Source organism: Populus alba, chromosome 14 (genome assembly GCF_005239225.2).
Source record: "Populus alba chromosome 14, ASM523922v2, whole genome shotgun sequence".
NCBI lineage: Eukaryota > Viridiplantae > Streptophyta > Magnoliopsida > Malpighiales > Salicaceae > Populus > Populus alba.
In genome coordinates this window covers 4,191,016-4,217,385 of record NC_133297.1, presented here as the reverse complement: position 1 = coordinate 4,217,385, position 26,370 = coordinate 4,191,016, and the positions used below count along the sequence as shown (strand labels likewise).

Here is a 26,370-nt window from a genome sequence, read left to right as displayed (position 1 = left end):
ATAATCAGGAGTGCGATGAAACAGACACGCAAAAGGAGATTTATTTTGAAGAACATGAGTAGGCATGCGATTAATAAGATATATCGATGATTCCATAGCATAGTTCCAAAAACGCAATGGGGCATTACACTAGCCTAAAAGGGTTAGGCTAGTTTCGACAATATGTCTATGACGACGTTCAACTGTGCCATTTTGTTCATGAGTATGAGGACAAATTAATCGATGATGAATACCAATGGTTTGAAAAAAATTATTTGATTTTTGATATTCACCACCCCAATCAGTTTAAACAGATTTAATTTTAAGAGAAAACTGACGCTCAACAAGTGTCTGAAAACGTTGAAACGTGGAAAATACATCAGATTTCACAACAAGAGGATAATACCAGATATATTTAGTGTGCGCATCAACAAAGATAACAAAATAACGAAAACCATCAGAAGAAAACATTGGAGCAGGGCCCCAGACATCACTAAAAATTAATTCAAGTTGGGTAGAAGTTTTGTGACCCGTCAATCGTAACGACAAACGGGATGACTTGCTTAAAGGACATGCTTGACATTGAGTAAAAGATTGTCTAGACGTACAAATAATTTTATTATCGGAAACTAACAAATTTAGAATGCGAGGAGTTGGATGACCTAAACAACGATGCCACAGGTCGGCAGTCGCGGAAATGCAAGGAGACCAAAAAGCTTAAGGAACTGACGTAGCCAAAGACTCGGAGAGAACATAAAGACCATCATGACTCCGACCGAAAAGAAGAACTTCCTTGAGACGAGATCCTTCACATAAAACACAGAATCGTGAAATTCAAAATAAACATGATTATCACGACAGAATTTCTAAACAGATAACAACGGTTTGGTAATGTGAGGCACACAAAGAACATTAGTTAATGTAAACAAGCATTTTGGGGAATATAAAGTAGTATGTCCAACATGGGATATGTCAAGGGCCTTACCATCACCAACATGCAAAAAATCATTACCAAGATAAGGAGCAGAATTAGTTAGAGTTGCAAGGTTAGGCGTCACATGTTGATTCGCGCCGATGTCGGGAAACCAAGTCGTTGCAGCAGAATCATGTGCAACAGCAAGGTGAGCAGAGGGCTGCTGTGTGCTGCTGCGAAACTGAGAGCATTGAAGAGCTTAATGGCCAAGATTGGAACATAATTGGCAGCGTACATGTCCAGACCACTGCCCCTGATTCAGCCTGAAATCTGCAGTAGAGGTGCACCTATTCTGCCACTGATTCTGCCTCCAATTTGCAGCAGAGTGGCCTCTGTTTTGGGCCTGAAATCGATTGTTATTGGGATGCCAATTACCCCTATAACATCCCCTGTTTCGGCTGTGATTATTCTTGGCATGATGAGCAAAAATCTGAGGTGTTGGCAGCAATGGTGGCTGCTATAGCAGAGAAGAAGAAGACAGTAGAGGCGAAGAGGATGAACCGACAGCCATGGAGTGAAAGGAATTCTTGTGCAGAAACCCATGGGTAAGGAGATGGCTATGAAGATCAGCATACGATAGCGGTTCAGCCTCGGTTATGAGGCTAGTTACCAAGTCTTTGAACTCACCGCGAAGGCCACAAAACACATAGAGATTGAAATCTTCAAGAGACATTGGGCGACCAGCAGCAGCCAATTCATCAAATAACGATTTGGCTTTCTGCATATACATACTAACTGATGCATCACCTTGCCGAAGGTCTTGAAAGGAGCCATGTAGTTGCATGATCCGAGAATTAGATGGAGAGGCAAGTGCCTTCTCAAGCATGCGCCAAACACAATATGAAGTAGAACAATCTACTACAAGATGCAACACATCCATGAAGAGAGAGGAGAGTAGAGCGCTCAAAATAAGTTGATCTTGTTGCTTCCAACAAAGAAAAGAAGGGCTGATGGCAGAGGAAGAACCAGCCGAAGCATCAATCATATGAGATGGAGGACACGGTAAGGAGCCGTCAACAAAGTGAAAAACACCTTGACCAAGGAGATATGGCTTCATCTGCATTCTCCAATAGAGATAGTTGGTATTCGTAAGTTTCAACGACACAGTTTGGTGGGTGTTTGATAAAGGAACCATTGTTGAAGTGTGTGTTCCCATGAGAGGCAAAGGAAAGGTAGAATCATGAGAAGAAGAATCAGACACATGCTCTACATGTGGACGTTGTTCTCGGCCAGCAGCAGGAGGATGGCTGGCCGGTGATGTTGCAGCACCGGTGGAAGGAGAGATGGCAACGTCGGCAGCAGCAGGAGAGTCCATGGGGGAGAAAAAAAATTAGGGTCGGCTGCAAAGGGAGAAAAGAGTTTTGACGACCGAAGGCTCTAATACCAAGTTGAGAATGATTAGGAGGCTTAACCTAATAGTTAGCCAACCCTTTCTATATATATGAATAGGGCAATATACAATAGTAAAGGTGGAGATTACCACATAAGAATATGACTACAATATTTTCTATATAGTTACATTCTATAATAGTTGGAAAGATTAGGACAAGAGTTAGGAATCTCACATCTTCGGGGAGTTGCAACTTGCATGTGTGAAAACATGCATTCATATCAATGTCAAGGTTGAAAGCTGTGATTCGGGATTACAGAAAGGAGATCAATTTGTCACGAGGTTGGAACCGGTTTGATATTTAATTGTGTATATACACAATTAAATATTAAACCTGTTGATAAAGAGTTATCGGTTCTTTTTCCATTTCAATCCATACTCATTAGATTTTTTGGATGGTTGGAATTGTGAATTAATTTGTTGGTCAACCTTAAAACAAATATAATTTTAAAAAAAAAAGTATATCATTTTAGATAAAATAATAACAAAAATTCCTAGAATTTAGTTAATTATGTCTTGTCTGAGTTCAACCAAATCAATCGAGTTTGAGAAGGTTATTTTTTAAATATATTCACATATCAACCTCTAACTTAACAAGTTACCATACCATACAAATTCTATAACTATGCTTCAATCATTATAGGTATTATTTTCTGCAAGTAAATTGTTTGAATTTTTTAATAAAAAATTAAGGTAATGCCTTGGACTCATTGTATGCATCTAGCTTATTTAAAGGTACTCATTAAAGTGTTTGGCATCATAAGTTGCTGCTTGGACAAAAATGGCTCAAGTACACCCTCAAAATACCGAGAGAAGCATTAGCTGGTTCAAGAGATTTCAATATGATAAAGAAAGGGACTCACCAAATGATGCACGGAATGCTTTGCTGGTAATTGCCACACTGATTGCTGCAGTGACCTTCCAAGCTGGGGTGAATCCTTCTGGTGGACTCTGGCAGGATGATAACGTTCAAGAACATCATGCAGCTGGCAGAGCAATTTATGCGTCTCAAAAACTTTCTTACTATGTTTTCTTGATGTCAAACACTTTGGCTTTCTCCGCATCATTACTTGTTATCACATCTCTCACTTACAAGTTCCCTTTCCACTTTGAAATTTGGGTTGTCACAGCTTCAATGATGGTAACTTATGCTTCTGCAATTTTTGTTGTTACCCCTCATGAATCTGTGCATTTTCGCTATCTCTTGATTACAGCTTCAGTGCCTTTTATCACAAGGTTTTTGATTCAGATGCTTAAGAAATGCAGTAATAAATGTCAGAAAGATGAAGAAATAGGCGGGGAAACAGGCCAAAGTGTGTAGATGTAAGAGCTGCGAGCAAGGCCAACATAAGCTGGTTCATTTCTAATTTGTCCTTGGCCATGCTGGTTTTTTCTTCTTTCTCATTCTTGTATCTCTTGTTTTCCTGGGTTGTATTCTCTGTATCCTCTACCTCTAGACTATCTTCTAATGTGTTTTTTTCCCATAATAAATTTGCATCCTGGTTTATAAAATTGAAAGGAAAAACTGATACGGGCTACTGCACTAGCTTAAATTAAGGCAATCTGCACAATAATAATCTGTATATCAAGAATACACCCCTTTCTGAAAAAAGCATTAAGGTCAAATGCAAGGCAAATTATGATTCCCCCCGATTGCATGCAGATTAGTAGGACTCTTCACCTCTCCTAGATCTGTGTCCTCTAGCTTATTGCAGGTTAATCAATTTAGTTCGTCAATTTCTCTATTCCTTTCTAGTTGCAATTTTTTCTTTTTAATTAACTTAGATTTTCGGATCAGCTTACACGTTTCATGTTGTATAAAAATAGTTGACAAGTCACTCACCATCTAGCATCTACATTTAGGTTAGTATGGATGATCATGATCCATCCTTTTGCAACAAAAGGATTGTAGCATGATTGAAGTTACAAAGCAAAAGCTGATGACATAATTCATCCTAGGACATTAATTGTTGGATTGGATACTGTAGACACAATTTTGTGTACCTGAAATTAAACAAGCACACGTGTACAAATATATAATTTTATTAAATATATGAATGGGTACAATCTCTATGTAATATATTCTATCAAAAGAATATGGCAATCCTCTGATTCTTCCCTTGGATTTGATGTATGGTGACTTGATTTATTTGAGTAATCAAGCCAAGATTTGTGCTTTGCAAGAACACGAATTTGGGCATGTATTGCGAAGCGAGATGTTGTGATTTGATGCTTTGAAGAGTACCTTGATTTGTCTTCAAAGTGTCGTTGAAGAACTCTTATGGGGCGTTTTGGCTTGATCCAACAGAGCTTCGTTCTTTGTAGACTTCAAGCGTAGATAAAAGAGGCTTGAGAACTCTTTGAGAGAGAGCTTCCTTGCTTGAAGAGAAAGAGAGAGAGTCTTGAAGAAAATTTGTATCTCCTGGAATCCCCTCCCTTTAGGTTGAGGCCCTCTATTTATAGAGATCTGTAGGGGCTCTCAGGTCCTTTTCCAATGCCACGTGGCATAATTTTATTGGTTGGTCTTTATTGATGGAATCTTGACTTTATGACAAGATATCTTGAATATCTCATCTCAAGTGTCAACTTTTCATTGGTCAAGAAATATTTGAAGGCTCATTTGTTTTCCATGTCATTTATTTCAATTTTATTTTATCCTTTATTTTAAAGAATAAAATAACACATGGTGAAATTTGATTGGTGGAAAATTTGTGTTTCTACAGATGCCCCCTCGAGACAAGTTCACTTACTTTTGGAACAAGTGGGCATGTCTCGAAAAATATGGCTGTGAGGGTTTTATATTTCCGACTAAAATTTGATTTGATCATATTAGATTTTCACAATAAACAGATAAATCTTATTGTGAAAATAAAATATAATAATAAAAAAAAAAATTGAAAATTTATGGATCAATCTTGATTGAGATTTATCAGATAAACATGATAGAATATTCAGGTCCAATTGCTCATTTGAAACTGCTGCATATGCAGGGCCAGACAAAATTTATCTTTATACCCGAATAGCAACCAACACTTTGACCGGGCTGCATGAATTTTTTCTTTTCACTGAAAATGGTCACTGTAGCATCTTGTTTTAAAGATCTCGTTATTCTGAATCCAATAACGCAATCTGTTTGTGATTCCGAGTAGCGGTCAACAAGTTATGAATTATGAAAGTTGCAACTCCCTTTTCTCAATGCTTTGGGAACCGTGCCCCCATCCTTAATTAATTTCAACCTTTTGAAAGAATGTCTAGAGAGCAAAATAACTTTGCAACGTAAATTGCTTTGTGTAATTGACTTTCTTTTCTAAATAAATTGTCCAACGTGAATTAATTACTAACAAAGAGACCAACACAATTTCTTGTACTGGAAGCCGACTTTGCTTGCTCTCACAGAATAAGAAAAGACTTTGTTTTAGATTAGGAAAGAGTCACTGAGGCGGCTATAAAAGAACATTACATTGCTCTTTTCTTGTTACCCACCACGCAACACTTCATGTTGCTTTTTTTTTTATTAACCGCGTAGTATCCACCTAGTAACCAAACGTCTTGCTTCAAAATCAATATCTAACTTGATGCTTTGCGAAGATTGTGTCAATATCTACGGGCAGAATTGGTGATATCATTAAACCAAGTGTGGTACTGCTCAAGTTTGGATTTAATTAACGGTGCAGCCTCAACCTAGCAATACTTCTGTTTCTTCACTAACAGTGCAGCCTCCACTTAGCAGCTTAGCATCATCGACGGTCTTAGTAGGTATGCATAACTCTTCAGTATTTGTTTTACAACTGCAAGTCCTTTATATATATATATATATATATATATATGCAGGACACAATTCTGAGTTTGTGCAGGTGAAGTGAGCTTTAAACTTCTAACCAAAGCTCATGATGATAGTAATTTAAACTCCTTTCTTTGATAAATGCATTTGCATCGTCTTCCTATTTTTTGACTGTATGGAGAAGAGTGAAATTATGCATGGCCTAGAATAAAGCAAAAAAAAAAAAGGAGTGATTGCTCAGCGAAATATTTCCAACAATTTGCCTAGTCTTAAGAGCTGACATGGAAAACTTGACAATCCGCAGTCCTCTATTCGTTGAATTACATAGTGACGCAGTGAAACTGCATTCGGCCATGTGTTATTTTATCTGCCATGGTTGAATTACATGGAGACGCAGAGACGGTGACTGCTCAGTGACTAGAAAGCAACTATTTTCTTTATGTTGACAGTAAAGGTGAACTCTAGATGCCGCAGCGACAACAACAGTTTTTTTTTTTGAACTTCACCTTAGCAGGCTCCGGACAAGTTGTTTCAAGACTGTTGTTATCTAGATGAAAGAACTCCTTTCAAAGCCTTGGAGCACTGCAGAGTTTCTTGATGGCACATCCAAAGAGAGAGCTTGTACTGGATTGGCATATTGTTGACATGTGTGTGTTAACCAAAAGCAACCCTTATCTGTTTCTGCAACTGTATGATGGATGGTGCAAACTTGTTATTGAAATAGACTTGATTAAGCCTGATTGAGTTGTTGGTGTGCCTGCCTGTTTCCATTAATTAACATCTATTCTTATTGCAGGGTTGCAGGTTTCTTTGGGTGATCTGAATTCTCTTGCCGTAATACTTCACACGCATTGGTGCTTGACGAGTTGCTCCTTAAAGGTCACGGTTGCCGGGTTTTTTTTTTTTTCCATCAATTTTTGGCCAATCATATATTTCTTAACATTGGAGCATCACTTTTCTTTGGCTCTTGATCAAGGTAAGTTCTTATTCTCTACCTTTTTTTTTTTAAATATGCATCTAATTCATGCATTTTTATATGTCTTCCTTTTCTTTTTAGATGGTGCTTTTCAGGAATTCTTCTTCTTCTACTAAAAGATTCTTAGTGATTGATGAGAAGTATCATCGGACAAGCCTTCACGTTTATGAACCTGCCATTGGTCCATTTGCAAAGAAGCGGTCTTCCGAAAGCATCAAGCATTTGACTTCCTGGTCATTGGAGACTTCTTATGAACTTTATGGTCATGGTGGTTTGCCTCAATCAGTTTTACAACTTCAATCCTCCTTTCCACATTCAACAACTTTTCTAGCTGATCTGCCGTCATTAGACTATCATAAACGTGATGGAAATGCTACTTGCAAGGATTATTTCCCAATCTCCGATGCACTTGAGTATACTCCCAAGTATTGGGAATGGACAGAAGATATTTTGAAACATTACGAGCCAATCCTCGAGAGGGCACATATTCGAGACACTATTTTTGCATCCCTTTTTACCTATGACTGGCAAATGAATGTTATCCTTTCTTTTTATAACCATTGGAATCCTGCTACCAACACGCTATCTACCCCGAATGGCGAGGAGTCTATATCTCTTTGGGAGCTAAAATCATGTAGCGGCCTTCCTATTTTTGGCACTTTTTATGATGAAGTCATCCCTTCTGCTGATGAACTTAATGAAGCTGACAAGAAAGGACGTTCTTTTCTTCCAAAGAGCTACAAGTACCTATTCATCGCCTTTCATAAAGAATGTCAGACTATTGATGGTGACCATGTAATGACCCTTCAAGATTGGGTAGATTTCTGGTTTCGAGATGACTTGAGATACAAGGTACCTTTTTCTGTGGGCAAGTCTAGCGGATCCAATAAGACTAACTATCCTTCTGGCTCAATTGATAAGTCTCGTGTTCGCTTCAGCAAATTCATTCATCCTTTTAAGGAGCTTAATGTCCCTTCTCATATTCAGGATGAAGTTTATTTAGCGGCTTTTCTTTCATGTTGGCTATGCAAATTTGTATTTCCTAGCAAGGATGTTGGTTTCATTCGTCCTAGTACTTTCAAAGTAGCATCCATGATGGCAGCTGGAAGGCAATTCTCTCTTGCGATACCAGTTCTAGCAAGTATCTTCAAAGGTCTAAAGGAAGTCCAGTCTGCATTGAGTGTGACCGCACGAGACATCCCTTTTCCTATTCATTTTCTCAGCAGTTGGCTTGCAGAAAAATTTGGCACCCATCAAACAACAATTAGTCCTACCAAGTTAGTTGGGATGACGAAATATGCCGGCGTGGGGTTGGCAAAACATTTCAATGAATCTCAAGCTCATGCTCTTTTCAGAGATCCCAAGAGAGTCATATTTCCTGCATTACTTCCCCTGGCTAAAGTTGGGGTCTTATATGATGATGGCAACTTGTCAATCCTCGAGAGTGACTACTTTATGTGTATTCGATCCGGCTATTTGACTCTTCGTTATGATGATACTTTTATTTTTGAATCTTACTGTCCTGATAGATTTAGTAGACAATTTGGGTTTTGCCAACATATTCCCCGTGACTTTGGAGGGAGAACTGGAGTCCCAACCTTGGAGGATGTATCTCAACTTTGGCATAGTTTTACCAAACTCAAAACTCATTCCCAGTGCAAGCTTCCGTTGCCCCCAAATGATAAACTTCCTTTGGTAACTAAACGTTACATGGATTGGTGGACTCCAAAGTGGTCCAAAGTTTGTTCTCCAGAGATGAAGATCATTCTTAAAAGTCCTGCTAATGTTGCCATAGTATCACGAAGGACAAAAGAAAAGAAGAATGACCCTCTCTTAACCAAAAAGAAACGATCTTCTCCTACCTATAAAAGAGACAAGCGGGTAGTTGATGTTGATTTAGGCAAGGAAGATGGTATACGAACATCTGCCCACATAAATAGGACACCACTTGTGATTCCTAGTGTAAAGAGAGTGAGTACTTCAAAAGATCATCTTAATAAGAAATCCTCTAACTCCTCAGGGACAAAGGAAAGGAGTGCACAATCCTTTTCTCCACAATTGGTAAATAAATACTCGTCTCCCTTTTTTATATATATATGCCTTATTAATTCCCCCTTTTTTTTTATTGAGATGCTCATAAGGATATGCATGTAGCAGGAGGAGGAAGATAATGTTGAAGCGATCTTAAATGTTGATGATAGTGAGCATGAAAACAGTGATCATCATTGGAAACGTTTAAAACGTACAAAAAAAATGTTCAATCCTTGCAGCTCGGGTTTTCTTCATGGAGTCCCTAGTGCATCAATCATGCCAGACAATATTGATGAACTGGTTTGACACTTTCCCTCTTTTTTTTTTTTTTTTTCAATTCATGTTATTTGTCATATATTAACCCCCTTTTTGATATGTATGTCTCAGCTTGGTCAACAAGACTTGGGGAATGACTTTGATATGTATATTGGGCCAGAAATGAGTGTTGCTTCTGTTGCTAGCCCTAACCCTTTCAATATTTTAGCTGCTGGGATTGGAAACTCTCAACCTTCATTCAGTTTACCACATGAGCAGCCTAAACCACCTCAACCGATCTTTAATATAGCGACCAACTTGCATAATCTTGGACCTACTACTGCCTTTGAGTCTTCAGGAGTCACTAGGTATTGTGCTGATGACATAATAGGAGAGATAAGATCTGAATTTGCTGTCAAGTGTTGGGAGAGCATCAAAAATAAGATTGCTCGTACACCGATCCATTATATTCCTAACCTGGCTGGTGAAGTTGAGAAGATCCTCCTCTCCATTGAAGATATAAAGGTTGATTGCTCTTCTATCAGAAGAATGGTGACCGAGGTGATTGAGGATGCTAAAAAGTTTATTCACTTAGAGTCTTCATTATCTCCTATGATGACATCAGAGCAACGAGCCTTAAATGTTGAAAAGCTTGAAGTGCAACTTAAAAATTCAGAAGCTTTTGAAGAGGAGGCATCTACATCCATTTCTATTACTCATGCTGAGATAACAAAAATAACATGACAATTGATGGAGTTGCAGAGCAAGAAGACTGAGTTAGAGTCATCTCTCAAGGCGTGTGATGCAAAACTTTCTGAGAGACAAATCATCACCTCCGGCATTCGAGTAGAGATCACCACACTATCCTCTTCCCCTGTGATAAGTGAAACTAACGCAGTCATTCTTCAAAAATTAAAAGGATTGTTGGAGACCAAACAAAAGGAGATGGAAGAACATAACTGGAAACCGTAGTATGATAATGGTTTATTATGCTTTGGAATTTTTTTGTTTTGGTAACATCGGCTTATGACTTTCTATTGAGGCTACATACTTTATGTAATAGAATTCTTCTTTCCATTAATAAAGTCTATATTTTGCCTTCGCTTGTGTCTTGTTACCTAGATTTCCATGTTACGATTGTGTTTTGAGGTTTATTTGTCCCTCTTCTCTACGTGAACAATCATATTAGTTCAAACAACTTTAAAGGATGGTGTGATTGTACTTAGAATAATTTCTAAGTTGCCTACGTACCTTTATGGATAAAGGATCAAGTCACAACGTAGTTCAAAACTTTTTTTTTTTTTTTTTGCATGACTGTACTTGGAATGAATTCCAAGTTGCCTACGTACCTTTGTGGATAAAAGGATCAAGTCATAACGTAGTTCACATTTTTTTTTTTTGTCTTTTCTTTTCTTCTTTTTTTTGTGCCTTTCACAGTTTTAGCTCGTGCAGGCCAAGAGCTACATCAGATTTCAAGCATAGTATCTTTTCAAGAATTTGCCATTGATAGGCCCAATCCTCAATCCATTCTCATCAACAATCTTGTAAGCTCCATTGGTGTAGACTTCTTGAACCACATAAGGGCCATCCCATTTGGAGAGGAACTTGCTGCCCATGCGTTTTGACATGATTATCGGGCGTCGTACTGCCAAGACAAGATCCCCTTCTTGAAAGGAACGTGGTCGCACCTTCTTGTTGAAAGCTCTACAAAGTCGTGCTTGATAACATTCTAGTCGTTGTTGTGCCTCAAGACGTTTTTCATCTAAAGCTTCAAGCTCTTCAAGGCGTAGGCGAACATTGTCTTCATTGGAAAGTCCTTCTTGGATCGCAATTCTTAAAGATGGAATTTGACATTCTAGTGGAAGAACAGCTTCAACCCCATATACCAGGGAGTATGGAGTAGCTTGAGTTGGTGTTCGGAATGTAGTACGATAAGCCCATAGCGCCTCCCCAATTCTCTCATGCCAGTCCTTTTTCGAGCGATTCACCACCTTCTTGAGAATGTTGCATAAAGTCTTGTTAAAGGCTTCCGCCAAACCATTAGCCGGAGCATTGTACATAGAAGAGTTATGTTGTTTGAAACTGAACTGTGCACACAACTTGTTCATGGCTGTATTGTAGAATTCCTTTCCATTATCGGTTATGATGTATCTTGGTACCCCATAACGGTAAATGATGTTTGTTCGGATGAAACTTACAACTGTCTCTTTCTTGACCTCTCTTAATGTTGCAGCTTCTGCCCACTTGGAGAAGTAATCTGTTGCAGCCAATATGTAAAGATGCCCCCCGGAGCTTTTCGGCAATGGTCCTACCACATCGAGTCCCCAAGCATCAAAGGGCCAAGAGGCAACTGTCGGGTGTAAAGGCTCGGGTGGCTGGTGGATCAAATTAGCATGCAATTGACAACTTTGACATTTTCTAGCATAGTCTATGCAATCCTTCACCATTGTTGGCCAGTAATATCCCATTCTTTTGATCCGGAAGTGAAGTTTAGGGCCTGATTGGTGTGCTCCACAAATCTCTGAGTGAGTTTCTTCTAGTGCTTTTATTGCTTCTTCTTCTCCGAGACAGCGCAAAAAAATTCCGTCAAAAGAGCGTCGATAAAGAGTGCCTTGGAAGTATATGAAGCGAGAAGCTCTCCGCCTCACCTCTGTCTTATGGCGTAAGTCTTTAGGTAGTTTTCCATGTCTCAAATAATCGATAAGCGGCTGACGCCAGTCTTCTCTTTCAATCTCGTAGACAGAAACTACGCCCACTTGTTCTTTCTCTTCTATGTCATGGCTTAGTGGTGGAACGACCCATCTTTGACATACAGGGACTTTTATCTCCTCACTACATGATGCTAGTGTTGATGCCAGATTTGCCAAGGCATCGGCTTGCTTATTCTCTTTTCATGGTACATGTTCTAAAGTGACACAATCAAGTGATGTTATCAGTTTAAGTGCATACTTGTGATATGGGATGAATTCTGGCTTCCTGACTTCATATAGTGAGAGGAGTTGTCTGATGACTAATTGAGAATCACCAAAAACTTTAAGGCAAGACATTTTTATATTCACTGCCATTTCCAACCCAAGAATCAAAGCTTGATATTCAGCCATGTTATTAGAACAACATTTGGTAAGTGAAAAGGAGAAAGGCAAGACCTCCCCTTCTGGTGTGATGAATATAACCCCAGCACCGGCTCCATCTTGTCGTGCTGCGCCATCAAAGAACATTTTCCATGGTTCTGACAGTTCAATAAACAGAACATCCTCATCGGGTAGGTCTTCAGAAAACTTCCATTCATCGGGAATAGGATGATCAACCAGAAAATCAGCTAGTGCTTGCCCCTTGATAGCTTTTTGTGAGACGTAGACAATTTCAAATTCTTGAAGCAATAAAGCCCATTTTGCCAATCTTCCTGATAATACTGGTCTTGAGATGATGTACTTGAGGGGGTCAGCTTGGGAGATTAATCTTACTGAATGCGCTTGGAGGTAATGCCTTAACTTCTTTATTGCAAACATCAATGCTAGACATGTCCTCTCTATTGGGGAATAATTCAGTTCAGCCCCATTTAATGTCCTACTAAGGTAGTAGAGAGCACTTTCCTTGCCTTCATCATTTTGTTGTGCCAACAACACTCCTAAGGAACGTATTTGAGCCGCAATATAGAGGATAAGTGGACGTCCCTGTACCGGTGCTCGAAGGACAGGTGGGTTCAACAAGTATTCTTTTATCTTGTTGAAGGCATTAGTACAAGCTTTATCCCAATAGAATGATGTATCCTTCTTCATTAAGTGGGTGAATGGTTGACATCGGCCCGCTAAGTTAGAAATAAATCTCCGTATATAGGCCAACTTTCCTTGGAGACTCTTCAACTCATGGATGTTTCTTGGCTCCGGCATTTTTAGAATGGCCTCGATCTTAGACTGATCAATCTCAATTCCTCGATGTCGAACTATAAACCCTAGGAATTTTCCTGAGGACACACCAAATGCACATTTCAATGGGTTCATTTTTAGTTGGAATCGACGTAACCGTTTAAACACCAAACGAAGATCCTGCAAATGATTTTCCTTTTCTTTTGATTTCACCACGAGGTCATCAACATAGCATTCAACATGTTGGTGAAGCATATCGTCAAAAATCTTTTGCATCGCCCTTTGATAAGTGGCACCTGCATTCTTTAAACCAAAAGGCATAACTTTATAACAATATATCCCTTTTGGAGTTCGGAAAGTCGTCTTCTCCTCATCTGCGGGTGCCATTCGAATTTGATTATAGCCAGATGAACCGTCCATGAAGGTTAATCTCCCATGACCCGTGGTAGCATCTACCATGATCTCAGTAATTGGAAGTGGAAAGTCATCTTTGGGACAAGCATTGTTAAGATCTCGAAAATCCACACAAACACGCATTTGGCCATTCTTCTTTTTTACTGGCACGATATTTGAAATCCACGTAGGATACTTGACCTCACGAATGAAACCTGCTTGGATAAGTTTATTGACTTCAGCCTCAATCTGTGATATGAGTTCAGGACGAAAGCGACGCTGAGTTTGTTTTACAGGTCTAGCCCCATGTTTCACTGCTAGTTGGTGTACAGCAACCCTTAGGTCTAAACCTGGCATTTCATCATAGGACCAAGCAAAGATATCTCGATATTCCATCAGAAGTTCCATGTAATTCGCTTCCTCTTCAGGTGATAAGTTTGCATTGATGAAGGTTGGTCGTGGGTTTTCAACAGTTCCTAAGTTAACCTCTTTAAGTTCGTCCATTGTAGGCTTATTTTCTGATTCAAGGGAAGATGGAGCTTCCTCAACATCTTCTTCGACGACAAACTTATCATTATCATCTTCTTCAATAGTGATGTGATTTGAAGTGAGACTCATTATTTCATCTTCTTCTTCTTCATTAGAGGGGTTTGTTATCACTATTGTGCGTGTTTTTCCTTTCAATGTCTCTTCAGCACTCACTACCCATTCACATTGTCTCTTCATGCGTGAAGGTATTTTGCTACGAAGAACCTTTGAATCACCCATCAAACTTGTCTCTTTTGACATGGATTGTCCAAGCCTTGCAAAGACTGGTGTGCGTTTTAGCACCCTTCCATTATTTTGGGTTCCAATCCTAGTAAAAACAGGAGCACGACTTGTAGTTCCACCAAGACGATCCCAGACTGAAGCTCTAAGAGGTGTCGACTGACTTTGTTGTTTGTCCTTCACTTCTTCCGCACTTATGTACCGTGAGGCTTCTTTATTAATATGAAAATACAGTGGTGTGGAAGACTCATATCCAAGACCAGCCCTCAAAGCTTTTTTAGAAATTTTCTTCTCTCTTCATGCCTTTCTAGTCCTTGCAGAAACTTGTTGACCTTCAAGTTGAGTCGTATCACCATCCTTTGATATCTCGTTGATGTCCTCACGACTATAGCCAGCCCTGGCTAAAAGCTTGTAAGCGTTGGGATCAAAGCCATTTGATCGTCTATCAGGGAGTCCTTTAAGATTTATCACCACCGACTCAGTTTGATGAACAAACCCTTTTAGTAAAGGTTTTGAAACCTTGTTCAAGGCGAGATTAGTAGCTGGCAAGGTCAAGTTTTCAAGCTCTTTATTGATCTTTTCTTCATCCTTTGCAAAAGAAGACTGTCCCTCTTTTCTTGCTGATACTGGAATATATCGGAGTGCCGCGGCTTTACGTGGTGGTTTATTATCAACAAAGTTTTCTACCACCTTTTCTTTTCCTTTATTCTTTGTTGGCTGAGACACCCCTTCATTTGCATATGACTTATGCCCTTTTAAGCTTTTAGAGTCAATTATTCCTTCTCCTAAGTGGTCAGGTGGTGATCGTAGTTCTTCCATCATATTTGACTTGAAATAGAATTTTGCATCTGCAAAGTGAGCTTCAGCTATGGTGAAGGGATCAGTGTCTACCATTATCTTTCTTACTTGTCCATCTCGACAATACTTAAAACATTGGTGGAGTGTTGAGGAGATGATACCATTTTCATGTATCCATGGTCGCCCAAGCAACATATTGTAGGTAGTTTTGGCATCTATGACATGGAAAAGTGCATTGGATTCCATATCTTCCATGTGCATCGCAAGTCTTATCTTTCCTATAGCATTTTGCCCTCCTTGATTAAAACCTTGAATCATCAGATGACTTGGGAAGAGTTCATCCATAGAAATCCCTAGCTCTCTCATGGTCTTAAGAGGTAGTATATTGACCGCCGAGCCATCATCCACCAAGATGCGATTCACTATCTTTTCATCAACATATCCTTTAATGAAAAGAGGTCGGTTGTGGAGTTTTGATCCAAGCAACAAGTCTTCATCGTTGAAGGATATCTCTGTTGTGCATACACCGTGAGATAAGTTTGAAGAGTCATCATGACTTTTCTTTAAGACATAATCAATAGGAGTTTTCTCTTCATCAACCTGATAGCAAGCAACAGGTATGTTTTCAATTCTTTTCATTTCTGTTGGCATGTACTCATTCAGTGTAATAGGCTTTCCTATACTTTTAGCTGAAAAACCCTCCTTTCTAACTGGTATGGATTTTTGTTGAGTCTTTCGGCGTATCGGCTCACCAATTAGCTTCCTCACCATTGAGATCCTCATTCTTGTTGGCTTTGTCATTTGCATGTGCTTCCTCCTTCCTCTTCTACGCGTGACTAAAGTCCATCCTTCATCATCATAATTTTCAGACCATTCAGGCTTCAAGTCGTCAACTTGTGGTGTAAGGGTTATATATGGAGTTTGGCTTGAGGATGCAGTGAAGCTCATCGGGAAAATAGCATCAAGTCTTATAGGTTCATAGGAGCCAAAACTTATTGTAGAGAGTGATTGACATGGTCCTAAATTGACCGTGGTTGTGATATTAGAGGCTGCTATTTCATCATCAAAAACGATATCCCCATTCTCGTGTAACCTCATGATCTTGTCTTTCAACACAAAACACTTCTCTACGGGATGACTGATTAAGCGATGATATTTACAATAATTCGGATTATCTACTTGGTTTGCTTCTTCAGGGCGTTTCGCCTCCGGCAACTCAATGATATTTGCCTCAAGCATATCATCCAGCATCCTAGATATGTCTGAGTCAGGGAATGGATACACTTTTTCTTGTCGCTCTTTCAATGATGGTTTCTTTCTTTCACCCTTTTGAAAAGTAGTCGGCGTTGCATGATCATCCCTCTTAACTCCAGTTGGTACCCTTACAGCAGTCGAGTTAACTACTAAAGATTGCTTTCCCTCGACCTTCAGAGTGCTCTTTCCGAATCTACGACCTTCAGGCTTATTTCTTTTAGGCTCTTGCATAGGTAACAATGAACTTTCAGCTGCCGCAATGCTAAGTTCCATATCATGTGCACAAGTAGCCAATTCTTCAAAAGACTTTGGTTTGATGCCTTGTAGGATATATCGTAGTCCACAATGCATCCCTTGAATACACATGTCTAGCGCAGAAGTTTCGGTGAGTCGATCTCTACAGTTGAGGCTAAGGTTTCTCCACCGATGAATGTAGTCGATGACAGGCTCTTCCTTCCACTGACGTGCATTAGTGAGTTCAATCATGCTAACCACACGACGAGTGCTGTAAAAGCGGTTAAGAAACTCACGCTCCAACTGCTCCCAAGTATTAATCGAGCAAGATTCCAAGTCAGTGTACCAGTCAAAGGCATTACCTTTCAAGGAACGAACAAACTATTTTACCATGAGATCACCATTAGTCCCGGCATTGTTGCAAGTCTCCACAAAGTGAGCTATATGTTGTCGAGGATTTCCCTTGCCATCGAACTGTTGAAACTTTGGTGGTTGGTAACTTAGAGACATCTTTAACAGGTCGATTCTTTGGGTGTACGGCTTCGCATATGAATATGAGGGTTGAATTGAGCTTTCCACCTGGTCTGTGATGGCTTCCTTGATGAGTTCTTTCAGTTGATTTTTGGTGAAGATGCCATCAGTAATACCACGTATATTCTTCACAGCTCCGATTGCAGACTCCTCAATGACATCTAGTTGATCTACTTGAAAAGCCTTGGTAGTTGAGGTTTGGCCTCTTTCGTTCAAGCTCTCAAGTTTGTTCATCAACTTTGCTATCTCGTGGTCTTTTGCCTTGAGTGAAGTCGAAAGCCCCTCGACGAGTTTTGTCAAGTTAGCCACTTGATCTTCTAAAGATGTTGTCTCGGTCATCATCACTGACATGGTGCTAGAACCCGAAGCCTTACTTGGTGATCGACACGGAGAAGTTTCCATAGGTGAATTGTCAAAGTCGCCTTGAGTGCTGAAGATAATTTCGCGCGCCTCACTTGACTTTTGTAGTGGAGTTGCTTGTGGCTTCATCTTTGAGGCGACATCTTGTGCCCCTCTTGCATTCGAAGTTGATATCAACTTGAGAATCGGCCTAGTTCGTGCATACAACTCGACGATGGATTTTGTTTTCAATGGCGAGGTTGAAGGATCTTCAATAGTGTGTTGGGGACCTGAATCAATGGCCTTGTTGCTCTTCGAAGCGACAATGGTGATCATGTTCCTCGTAGTTGCCATTGAGAGTTTTGTTGAAAATTCTTTCTTGAAGGGAAGAGATGAAAGGTAGAGATCTCCCCAGCGGAGTCGCCAGAAATTTGTAGACACAATTTTGTGTACCTGAAATTAAACAAGCACACGTGTACAAATATATAATTTTATTAAATATATGAATGGGTACAATCTCTATGTAATATATTCTATCAAAAGAATATGGCAATCCTCTGATTCTTCCCTTGGATTTGATGTATGGTGACTTGATTTATTTGAGTAATCAAGCCAAGATTTGTGCTTTGCAAGAACACGAATTTGGGCATGTATTGCGAAGCGAGATGTTGTGATTTGATGCTTTGAAGAGTACCTTGATTTGTCTTCAAAGTGTCGTTGAAGAACTCTTATGGGGCGTTTTGGCTTGATCCAACAGAGCTTCGTTCTTTGTAGACTTCAAGCGTAGATGAAAGAGGCTTGAGAACTCTTTGAGAGAGAGCTTCCTTGCTTGAAGAGAAAGAGAGAAAGTCTTGAAGAAAATTTGTATCTCCTGGAATCCCCTCCCTTTAGGTTGAGGCCCTCTATTTATAGAGATCTGTAGGGGCTCTCAGGTCCTTTTCCAATGCCACGTGGCATAATTTTATTGGTTGGTCTTTATTGATGGAATCTTGACTTTATGACAAGATATCTTGAATATCTCATCTCAAGTGTCAACTTTTCATTGGTCAAGAAATATTTGAAGGCTCATTTGTTTTCCATGTCATTTATTTCAATTTTATTTTATCCTTTATTTTAAAGAATAAAATAACACATGGTGAAATTTGATTGGTGGAAAATTTGTGTTTCTACAGATACATCGATGCAATCAAAATGAAGCCCCATGATACTTCTTGAATAAAATAATCATGCTTAATGTGCAAAATATGGGAATAAAAGCATCAATTTAACCTTTTCCTTTGATTTCTCCTATCAAATGTCTAGCCTAAAAAGAAGTGTTAAACAATGTGCATGCAATCCTAAGGCTTCTCGTAGCTTTTGTTATCCATAAATACCATTTTACAGTCATGCCTTCTGCTCCCTGTTCCGAAGTATTCGAAAAATCCCCCTTCCCTTCGTTTACAAAATCTTCCCGTCGAGTGATTTAATGGAAAATTGGGAAGACACCATATTTATATACTCCTAATCAGATTTTCTCCCTTTATGGTTCAGATCATGGTAGTATCACTTTCACATTTTCATTTCAAATTACTGAATACCACAAAAAGGGGAAGAAAAAAAAGAGAGAAGGCATAACAGTACTGCCTGCTTGGCTGTTTCAGGATCTTATACCTTTCTTAAATGAATTCAGTACTCTACCAAAAGTACTCCTATCCAGATTTAATGGTGCCAGAGGCTCGCAGGGGACTGAATCTTTCTTACTTGAATGAAAATCAAGTGCGTTATTCCCCTTCTCTTTAAGAAAAATATTTAAACCTCTTGGCCCTTTGAGTTTCAATGTTAACAGAAGAAAGGAACCATAACTTTCACCTGAGAGATATGGAAAATCACCCTAACAATACTACTAGTACTAGAATCAAAAGCAAAATCAAGGTCTGCTTCAAATCTATCTCAAAACCAACAACGCCACCAGATGTAAAGCCAGAACCTCATGATATCCGAAATGTTTTGCTGGCCGGGGCTGTGCTGATCGCCCACCATGACCTTCCAAGCTGGAATTTGTCCACCCGGTGGAGTTTGGCAAAGTGATGATAAGCTGGGACATAAAGCCGGACGTGCTATTTATTCTGATCAGAGAGTACCTTTCCAAATTTTCCTGCTATGTAACACTATTGCACTGACATCCTCCAGTTTTCTACTATTATATATGTCTAACCTTTAGGTCCCCTTATTTCTTGGAAGTTTTCATTGCTACAATTTCTATGATGGGCACTTATGGCTCTGCGATATATAGTGTTACACCTTACGAATCAGTGTCGTTTCGTCTCATCTTCCTCGCCGCTCCTGTACCTATAGTAATAAGGGTTCTTATTTGGGTGTTTTCCGCTGTATTTTACCACCCAGTGCCCAATGAATGGTTAAAAAAGATCGGATGTGGAAGGAAAGAACCATATCAGTAAGATGAGGTGCTTGTGTATGCTGAATGTTTGCTTCTCCTTTCTTCTCCTTTCCAGACGGCGGTAGAATGTAATTTCGTTTATAAATATTGTTGGCTGTGATAATATTAGCCAGATTTTTTTCCTTTTGAATTAATAATTTCGAAAAAAAAATCGGTTGACAGCTTTTTTATGCAAAAATTGAACAAATTTATTGCCAATCACTCTTTCTATTCGTAGATTGATTAGCAGATAAATTTGTAAGCGCATCCAGCAAGGGACAAGTACAAGCCATTAATTTGTAATTCTTGATTGATTCGGTGAGATTATGAAGAACAGTTAATTATAAATTTTTATTAAAAAAGAATCCTAAAAGTTGAACCAAGTTTGTTTATATTAACCAAATCATTAAAAACCTGGCAACCTGATTTTATTAGTCAATGCATTTTCAGGTTTAAGTTAAAATCTAAATATATACCCACCAAGTTAAGTTTTTAAATTGAGTTTTTTAATATATGTATCATATATATTATTTATTAGATTAAATAACTACATAAATTTATTTTTTTAATTAATATGAGTGTTCGGTTTAGTTTGCATGTATTTCAAATAATTTTACAAGTTTTAAAATTAATAACCTTACAAATTTTTTAATGATCATCATATTAATAATTATAAAACTCAAACTTGAGATACTATGGAAGCATATAAAAAAACATCATATTAAAAAATAAAAACTTATTTAATCTGTTGAGTTGGAGTTGCTATTCTGGATAAGAACGGAATTCATCCCCTATTATTGATGATTTTGTTTTTGCAAAAAACAAATGTTGTAATTTGCCATTTTGCCTCGAATTCTTCCACAACACGGTTCTTTACAAGTTGAAGCACACCACCAATCTTTGCCAAGTGGTTCTTGAAAGCACACCACAAGAGAAGTTAAAGATTGTAAATGGAAGCACACCACCGATCTTTGCAAGTGGTTCTTGAGAGCACACCACAGGAGAGCTTAAAAGAAAGCAAAAGTAGAGTTATTGAAAAGGAATGTTTTGGAATTACATGTTCTGGCAATAATTCAAAAGAAAGTGATAGAGGAGGGGTTAAGGTTTTTTATGTAGAGAATGAAAGTTTTTGATTTTGAGTTGGAGTAATTAATTGTCTCCTTCCTGGTGTTTTTTATATATATATATATATACCTATACCAATTATATATCGTGTGGGTGTTCTTTTGTTTATATATATATATATATATATATATATATATATATATATATATATATATATATATATAAGTTAAATTTTGTTCTTTTTTTTTATCAGCACAATCATTGTAAACCATGCCATTGTATTAACAACGAATAATTTATTGCTGATTTTTAATATATTAATTTATTTTTTTGCAATTGATTTTTTGTTGCTAAATCGGTTTTTAATATTAAAAAATTAATATATATATATATATATATATATATATAATTCATTGCTAATTCGTTGCTAAATTTACATCTGAAATATTTCATTGCTATTTGTCAATGCTACTGACCCGTTTTCTTGAGAGCACACCACAGGAGAAGTCAAAGATTGCAAATGGGAGCACACCACCGATCTTTGCAAGTGGTTCTTGAGAGCACATCACAGAAGAAGTCAAAGATTGCAAATTGGAGCACACCACCGATCTTTGCAAGTGGTTCTTGAGAGTACATCACAGGAGAAGTTAAAGAAAGCAAAAGTGAGGTTATTGAAAATGGATGTTTTGGAATTATATGTTCTAGACAATAATTCAAGAGAGAGTGATAGAGGAGGGGTGGGTTTATGCAAAAAAAAAAAAAAAAAAAAGGGACAAATTAATTGGGTTAGGGTTTTTTTACATGGAGAATGAAAGTTTTTGATTTTGACCGGGTGTTTTTTTTTTATATGCCTGTACCAATTATATACCATGTGAGGTGTTTTTTTATTTTATATATATATTTGCAATAAATTCTTGAAGTCAAAAACACTTTATTTTCCACGTCTTGAAGTAATTTTTTACAACTATTGGCACCGCATGGAAAAATAAAGGGGGAAAGGAACGTGAAAAAAAAAAAAAAAAAAAAAAAAAAAGCTGTGTGAGTGAGCAAAGAAACCATCTTTGTTTTCGTGGAAAATTTATGTTTAATAAAAGACTTGAAAAGGAGTCTTGATTCCCCGGGTCCATCTGCCAAACAACAAAGCAATTCAGCTATGAGACGTTGATAATCACTATTCACACAAGATTTATATAATCTTAAATTCATTGACTTGCATTGACTCGGGTAAACAGTGACCATTAAATTAGTTTGAAAATTCTTACATGAATCGGTACACCTTGATTAATTAGGTGTACAGACATCAAAAATGAGAAACATGTGTGATAATTGATCAGGGCAGGGCCCCATCCTTTAGAACGGAGGGTCTTTATAAGTAACTTCTTGAGAGCCAGAGTGCTGGTATCTCCCACATATCTTTGCCCAAGTAAGAATGTCTCAGCCTAAACAAAACATTGCTAAAAGAAGTTATAGCTGGTTCAGGAAATTTCAGTATAATCCAAACAGAGACACACCAAGCGATGCTAGAAATGTTTTGCTAGTAGTTGTGGCCTTGATTGCAGCAGTGACTTTCCAGGCTGGGGTGAACCCTCCTGGAGGGGTCTGGCAAGATAATGGAAATGGTACTCTAGTTGCAGAAAATGGTACTCTAGTTGCAGGAAATGGTACTCATGTTGCAGGAACAGCAATTTATGCATCTCAACCGGGTGCTTACTATGTTTTCGTGATATCAAAACACTTTGGCTCTCTCCTCTTGTATACTTGTCATTGTATCTCTCACTTACAGGTTCCCTTTCCATCCTGAAATATGGGTTGCTACAGCTTCAATGATGATAACCTATGCATCTGCGGTTTTTGCTGTTACTCCTCGTAAATCTGTGCGTTATCGCTATCTTTTGATTATAGCTTTTGGGCCTTTTGTGATGAGGTGTTTGGGTTATTTCTTCAAGAAGTACTGTATGATTGAGATTGAGCATCAAATAGGAAGTCAGGAAGAAGGAGACAAGAGGGATGGGCAAGCAGGTCTTCAAGTTTAGATTTTCTACGTGTTTGTAGATTAAGCCCATGCTAATGTGGACTTAATTTTTATTTCTAATTCCGTTGTAAGTCCTCCAGTTGTAGCAGCCTTGCTCTTATTGTCAGCTCTTGTAGTCTTTTCTATCAAGTGATACCTAGCCAGGTATTATTACGTGTTGCTGTGAGTTAATAAAGATTTTTCTGTTTTTTTTTTTATATATATATTTTGATTATCAGTGGGGGTCAGTAATTTTTGAATCACTCACTTTACTTTAGTAAATTACTGAACACATAATCTTTATTATTGTTAGGGTTTTGTTTTGTTGACATCAATTTAAGCTAAAATTAAAAAAAAATCGCAATTTTTTGTGGTATTATTTTGATAGTTATAATTAAGATTTCTGAATGGAAAATTAGTAAAATGATTGAGGAACTGTCGGTTGAAACTCAAAATGAATTAAGGGGCAAGTTAATTAATTGTAGTTACTGAATGATTTAGTTGGAACTTTGTAAACAAAATTTGAAGTAAGAAAGGTGATCTGCACAAGAATAATCTTAATTTATATCAAGTAAATATCCTTTTATGAAAAAAACTTTAAGGTCAATGCAAGGCTAATCACGATTCCCCCGATTTCATACAGATTAAGATAGGCAATCAAACCATCTTTTTTTATAAATCATTAAACCAACTTCAATACTTCAAGACTGTGGGCATTTGTTCCTTGCTCGAAGCCAATCAAGGCTTTTGCTATTTTTTTAGATTTAAAATTTTTAAAATCTATATTATTTTATGTTTAATTTTTATCAAATAAATAGAATAGCTAGATTTGAAGTTCTGATCTTTTAATCATTAAAAGCTCTAATACCATATAAAAAAAATCATCTCAATCCAATAATATAAACTATTAAATAATATTATAAAATATAATTTTATATTATTCTTTATATTTCTCTGCACAAAGCTCTTTCTAAGTAACTTCCTGGTATCACGCACATGTCTTTGCCAGAGTGAAAATGTCTCAACCTAATAGAAACAATAATAAAAACAGTGCTGGCTGGTTCAAAGAGATTTCAGTATGATGAAGTGAGAGACTCACCAAGGGATGCTAGAGTAGTTGTGGCCTTGATTTACATTCCAAGCTGGGGTGGACCCTCCTGGAGGGCCTGGCAAGAAAGACATCATCAAGGAAGAGCAATTTATGCATCTTATTGCTATGTTTTCTTGGTATCAAAACACTTTGGCTCTCTCCACTTGTATGCTTGTCGTTACGTCTCTCACTGACAGCTGGTTCCCTTTCCATCTTGAAATATGGGTCGCTACAGCCTCAATGATGATAGCCTATGCATCCTCATGAATCTGTGCATTTTCCATATCTTTCTGGTTGCAGCTTCAGTGCCTTTTGTGACGAGGTGTTTGGGTTATTTCTTCAAGAAGTACTGTGTGAGTGAGAATGAGAGTACTCAAATTGGAAGAAAGGAGGACGGAGCCAAAAGGGATAAAAAGGATGGGCAAGCAGGTCAACAAGTGTAGAGTTTTTATATTTTTGTAGTTTAATCCCACACTAATGTGGGCTTTTATGTTTCTAATTCCATTGTAACTCCTCCGGTTGTAGCAGCCTTGCTCTTTTCAACTCTTTAATTTTCTATAAAAAAAATGTCATATTCAACGTGATCATTAACAAATATTTTTCTTAATCTTTTTTCGTGCACAAAATAAAAATTATCAAGTATTATTTCACTAAATTATTTTCATTTTTTCATTGTTCTCTGCACTAAACTTTATTTCTCCAACTAAACTTTTCTTAAGCAAATCAGAGTTTATTTTTCCCTGGGACAAATAATAAACTAATTTTGGCATTCACTTGACAATCCCGAGTTGGTCAATTAATTTTCATATGTCCCTTAAAAAAAACTCATACGATGCCTCATCCAAGATCTTTGACATCCCTTTGCTAAGGTTTGTCATGGAAGGAAGCTGCTACATGTGTTGAGGGCTGCTGTGTGCTGCTATCTTTTTCTTTAAATACAGAAGAATTGTTGAGTTGACGAACAGTTGCTGTTACATGTGTTGAGGGCTGCTGTGCTGTGATCTTTTTCTTTAAATACAGAATTGTTGAGTTGACGAACTGTTGCTGCTACATGTATTGAGGGCTGCTGTGTTGTGATCTTTTTTCTTAAATACAGAATTGTTGAGTTGACGAACTGTTGCTGCTATACATGTGTTGAGGGCTGCTGTGCTGTGATCTTTTTCCTTAAATACAGAATTGTTGAGTCGACGAACTGTTGCTTGAACTCAACAATATCAGCATGGCGCTTTCAAACACCATTTAATAAATTTGTTCTACTAGTTTGCAAAAACTTGGGCAGGTGATATGAGAAAGTACTTTCTAATATTGGAAATCTTGATCACTCCTTGTTTCATACTGTATGTTCTCGAGCAAACAAGTCTCGCAACAAGAAGACAGGCTTGAGGAGCACTCGCTTAGGGATGTAGATGTCAGATTAGCACTTTTTCCAAAGGCATTGTTGAAACGGCAGAAAATTTGCAGCAGGCAAACAACTGTATAATAAAAATATATTAATTCCCAATATCCATCAGTGAATTAACCAGCAACTCAATTCAGTTTTTAATACCAAGAAGTGGAGTCTAAGGCATACAGATTTAACCCTAGTTAACTTTAAAAAATTCAAAAAAAAGAAGATTTTAATATTCCTTATTAAAAAGTTTAAAAAATATTTTATGTGGATATGAGCTATATATATATATATATATATCCTACATCAAAAAGTTAAAAGAAACATTACTTTGGTGTATGTAGTCTATATATATAGTTATCCCATAAAATAATTAAGAAATAATCGATGTGAATGAAGGGTATATAGTTATCCCACATTTAAAAGTTAATAAACATTATATATATATATATAGAGGCTATAAATATAGTTATCTCACATGAAAAAATTAAAAAATATTTCATGGGGATGTAGACTATAAAAAAATATATCATGCTAAATATTCATAAATTAGCTTTATATTTTTTGGGTTTTTTTTTTAATATATAAAAACAAAAGGTCGGTCTCATCCAGGTTTACCAAGTCACACGGTTTTTGAGTTGATCTGGTGAGTTACTCGGGTGTTACTGGGCTAATTATAAACCTGAGTTTTAGACCATTTAAAAACTTAGTCAATACCCCAAGTTACTTGAGTTCAGGATCAACTAAATTCAATGTAATGTATTGAAGTTTTGTACTAATTCATTTCTAGTTTTATTCAAAAAAAAATTAATGTAGTTTATCTAAATTAAGCT

General features: G+C 37.6%; 2 protein-coding genes across 2 annotated transcripts; both read left to right on the top strand.

Annotated features, from left to right (window-relative positions):
- The first annotated feature begins 9,261 nt into the window (after positions 1-9,261).
- Positions 9,262-10,324, top strand: LOC140954493 (uncharacterized). The gene is made up of 2 exons (XM_073404271.1): positions 9,262-9,430; positions 9,518-10,324. The coding sequence occupies exons 1-2, from the start codon at positions 9,353-9,355 to the stop codon at positions 10,127-10,129; spliced, it is 690 nt and encodes a 229-aa protein (XP_073260372.1). The 5' UTR covers positions 9,262-9,352; the 3' UTR covers positions 10,130-10,324.
- A 12,069-nt stretch (positions 10,325-22,393) lies between these two features.
- On the top strand, positions 22,394-23,273 carry LOC118042488 (uncharacterized). Its single transcript, XM_035050191.2, has 2 exons — positions 22,394-22,752; positions 22,868-23,273. Exons 1-2 carry the CDS (start codon positions 22,479-22,481, stop codon positions 23,080-23,082), a joined length of 489 nt encoding a protein of 162 aa, XP_034906082.1. The 5' UTR covers positions 22,394-22,478; the 3' UTR covers positions 23,083-23,273.
- Positions 23,274-26,370: the final 3,097 nt, after the last annotated feature.

Coding starts and splice junctions, on each gene's coding strand:
- LOC140954493 (XM_073404271.1), top strand. CDS start 9,353: ATGTTCAATCCTTGCAGCTCGGGTTTTCTTCATGGAGTCCCTAGTGCA. Junction 9,431..9,517: donor CAGACAATATTGATGAACTG/GTTTGACACTTT, acceptor TGTATGTCTCAG/CTTGGTCAACAAGACTTGGG.
- LOC118042488 (XM_035050191.2), top strand. CDS start 22,479: ATGTCTCAGCCTAAACAAAACATTGCTAAAAGAAGTTATAGCTGGTTC. Junction 22,753..22,867: donor AATTTATGCATCTCAACCGG/GTGCTTACTATG, acceptor GGGTTGCTACAG/CTTCAATGATGATAACCTAT.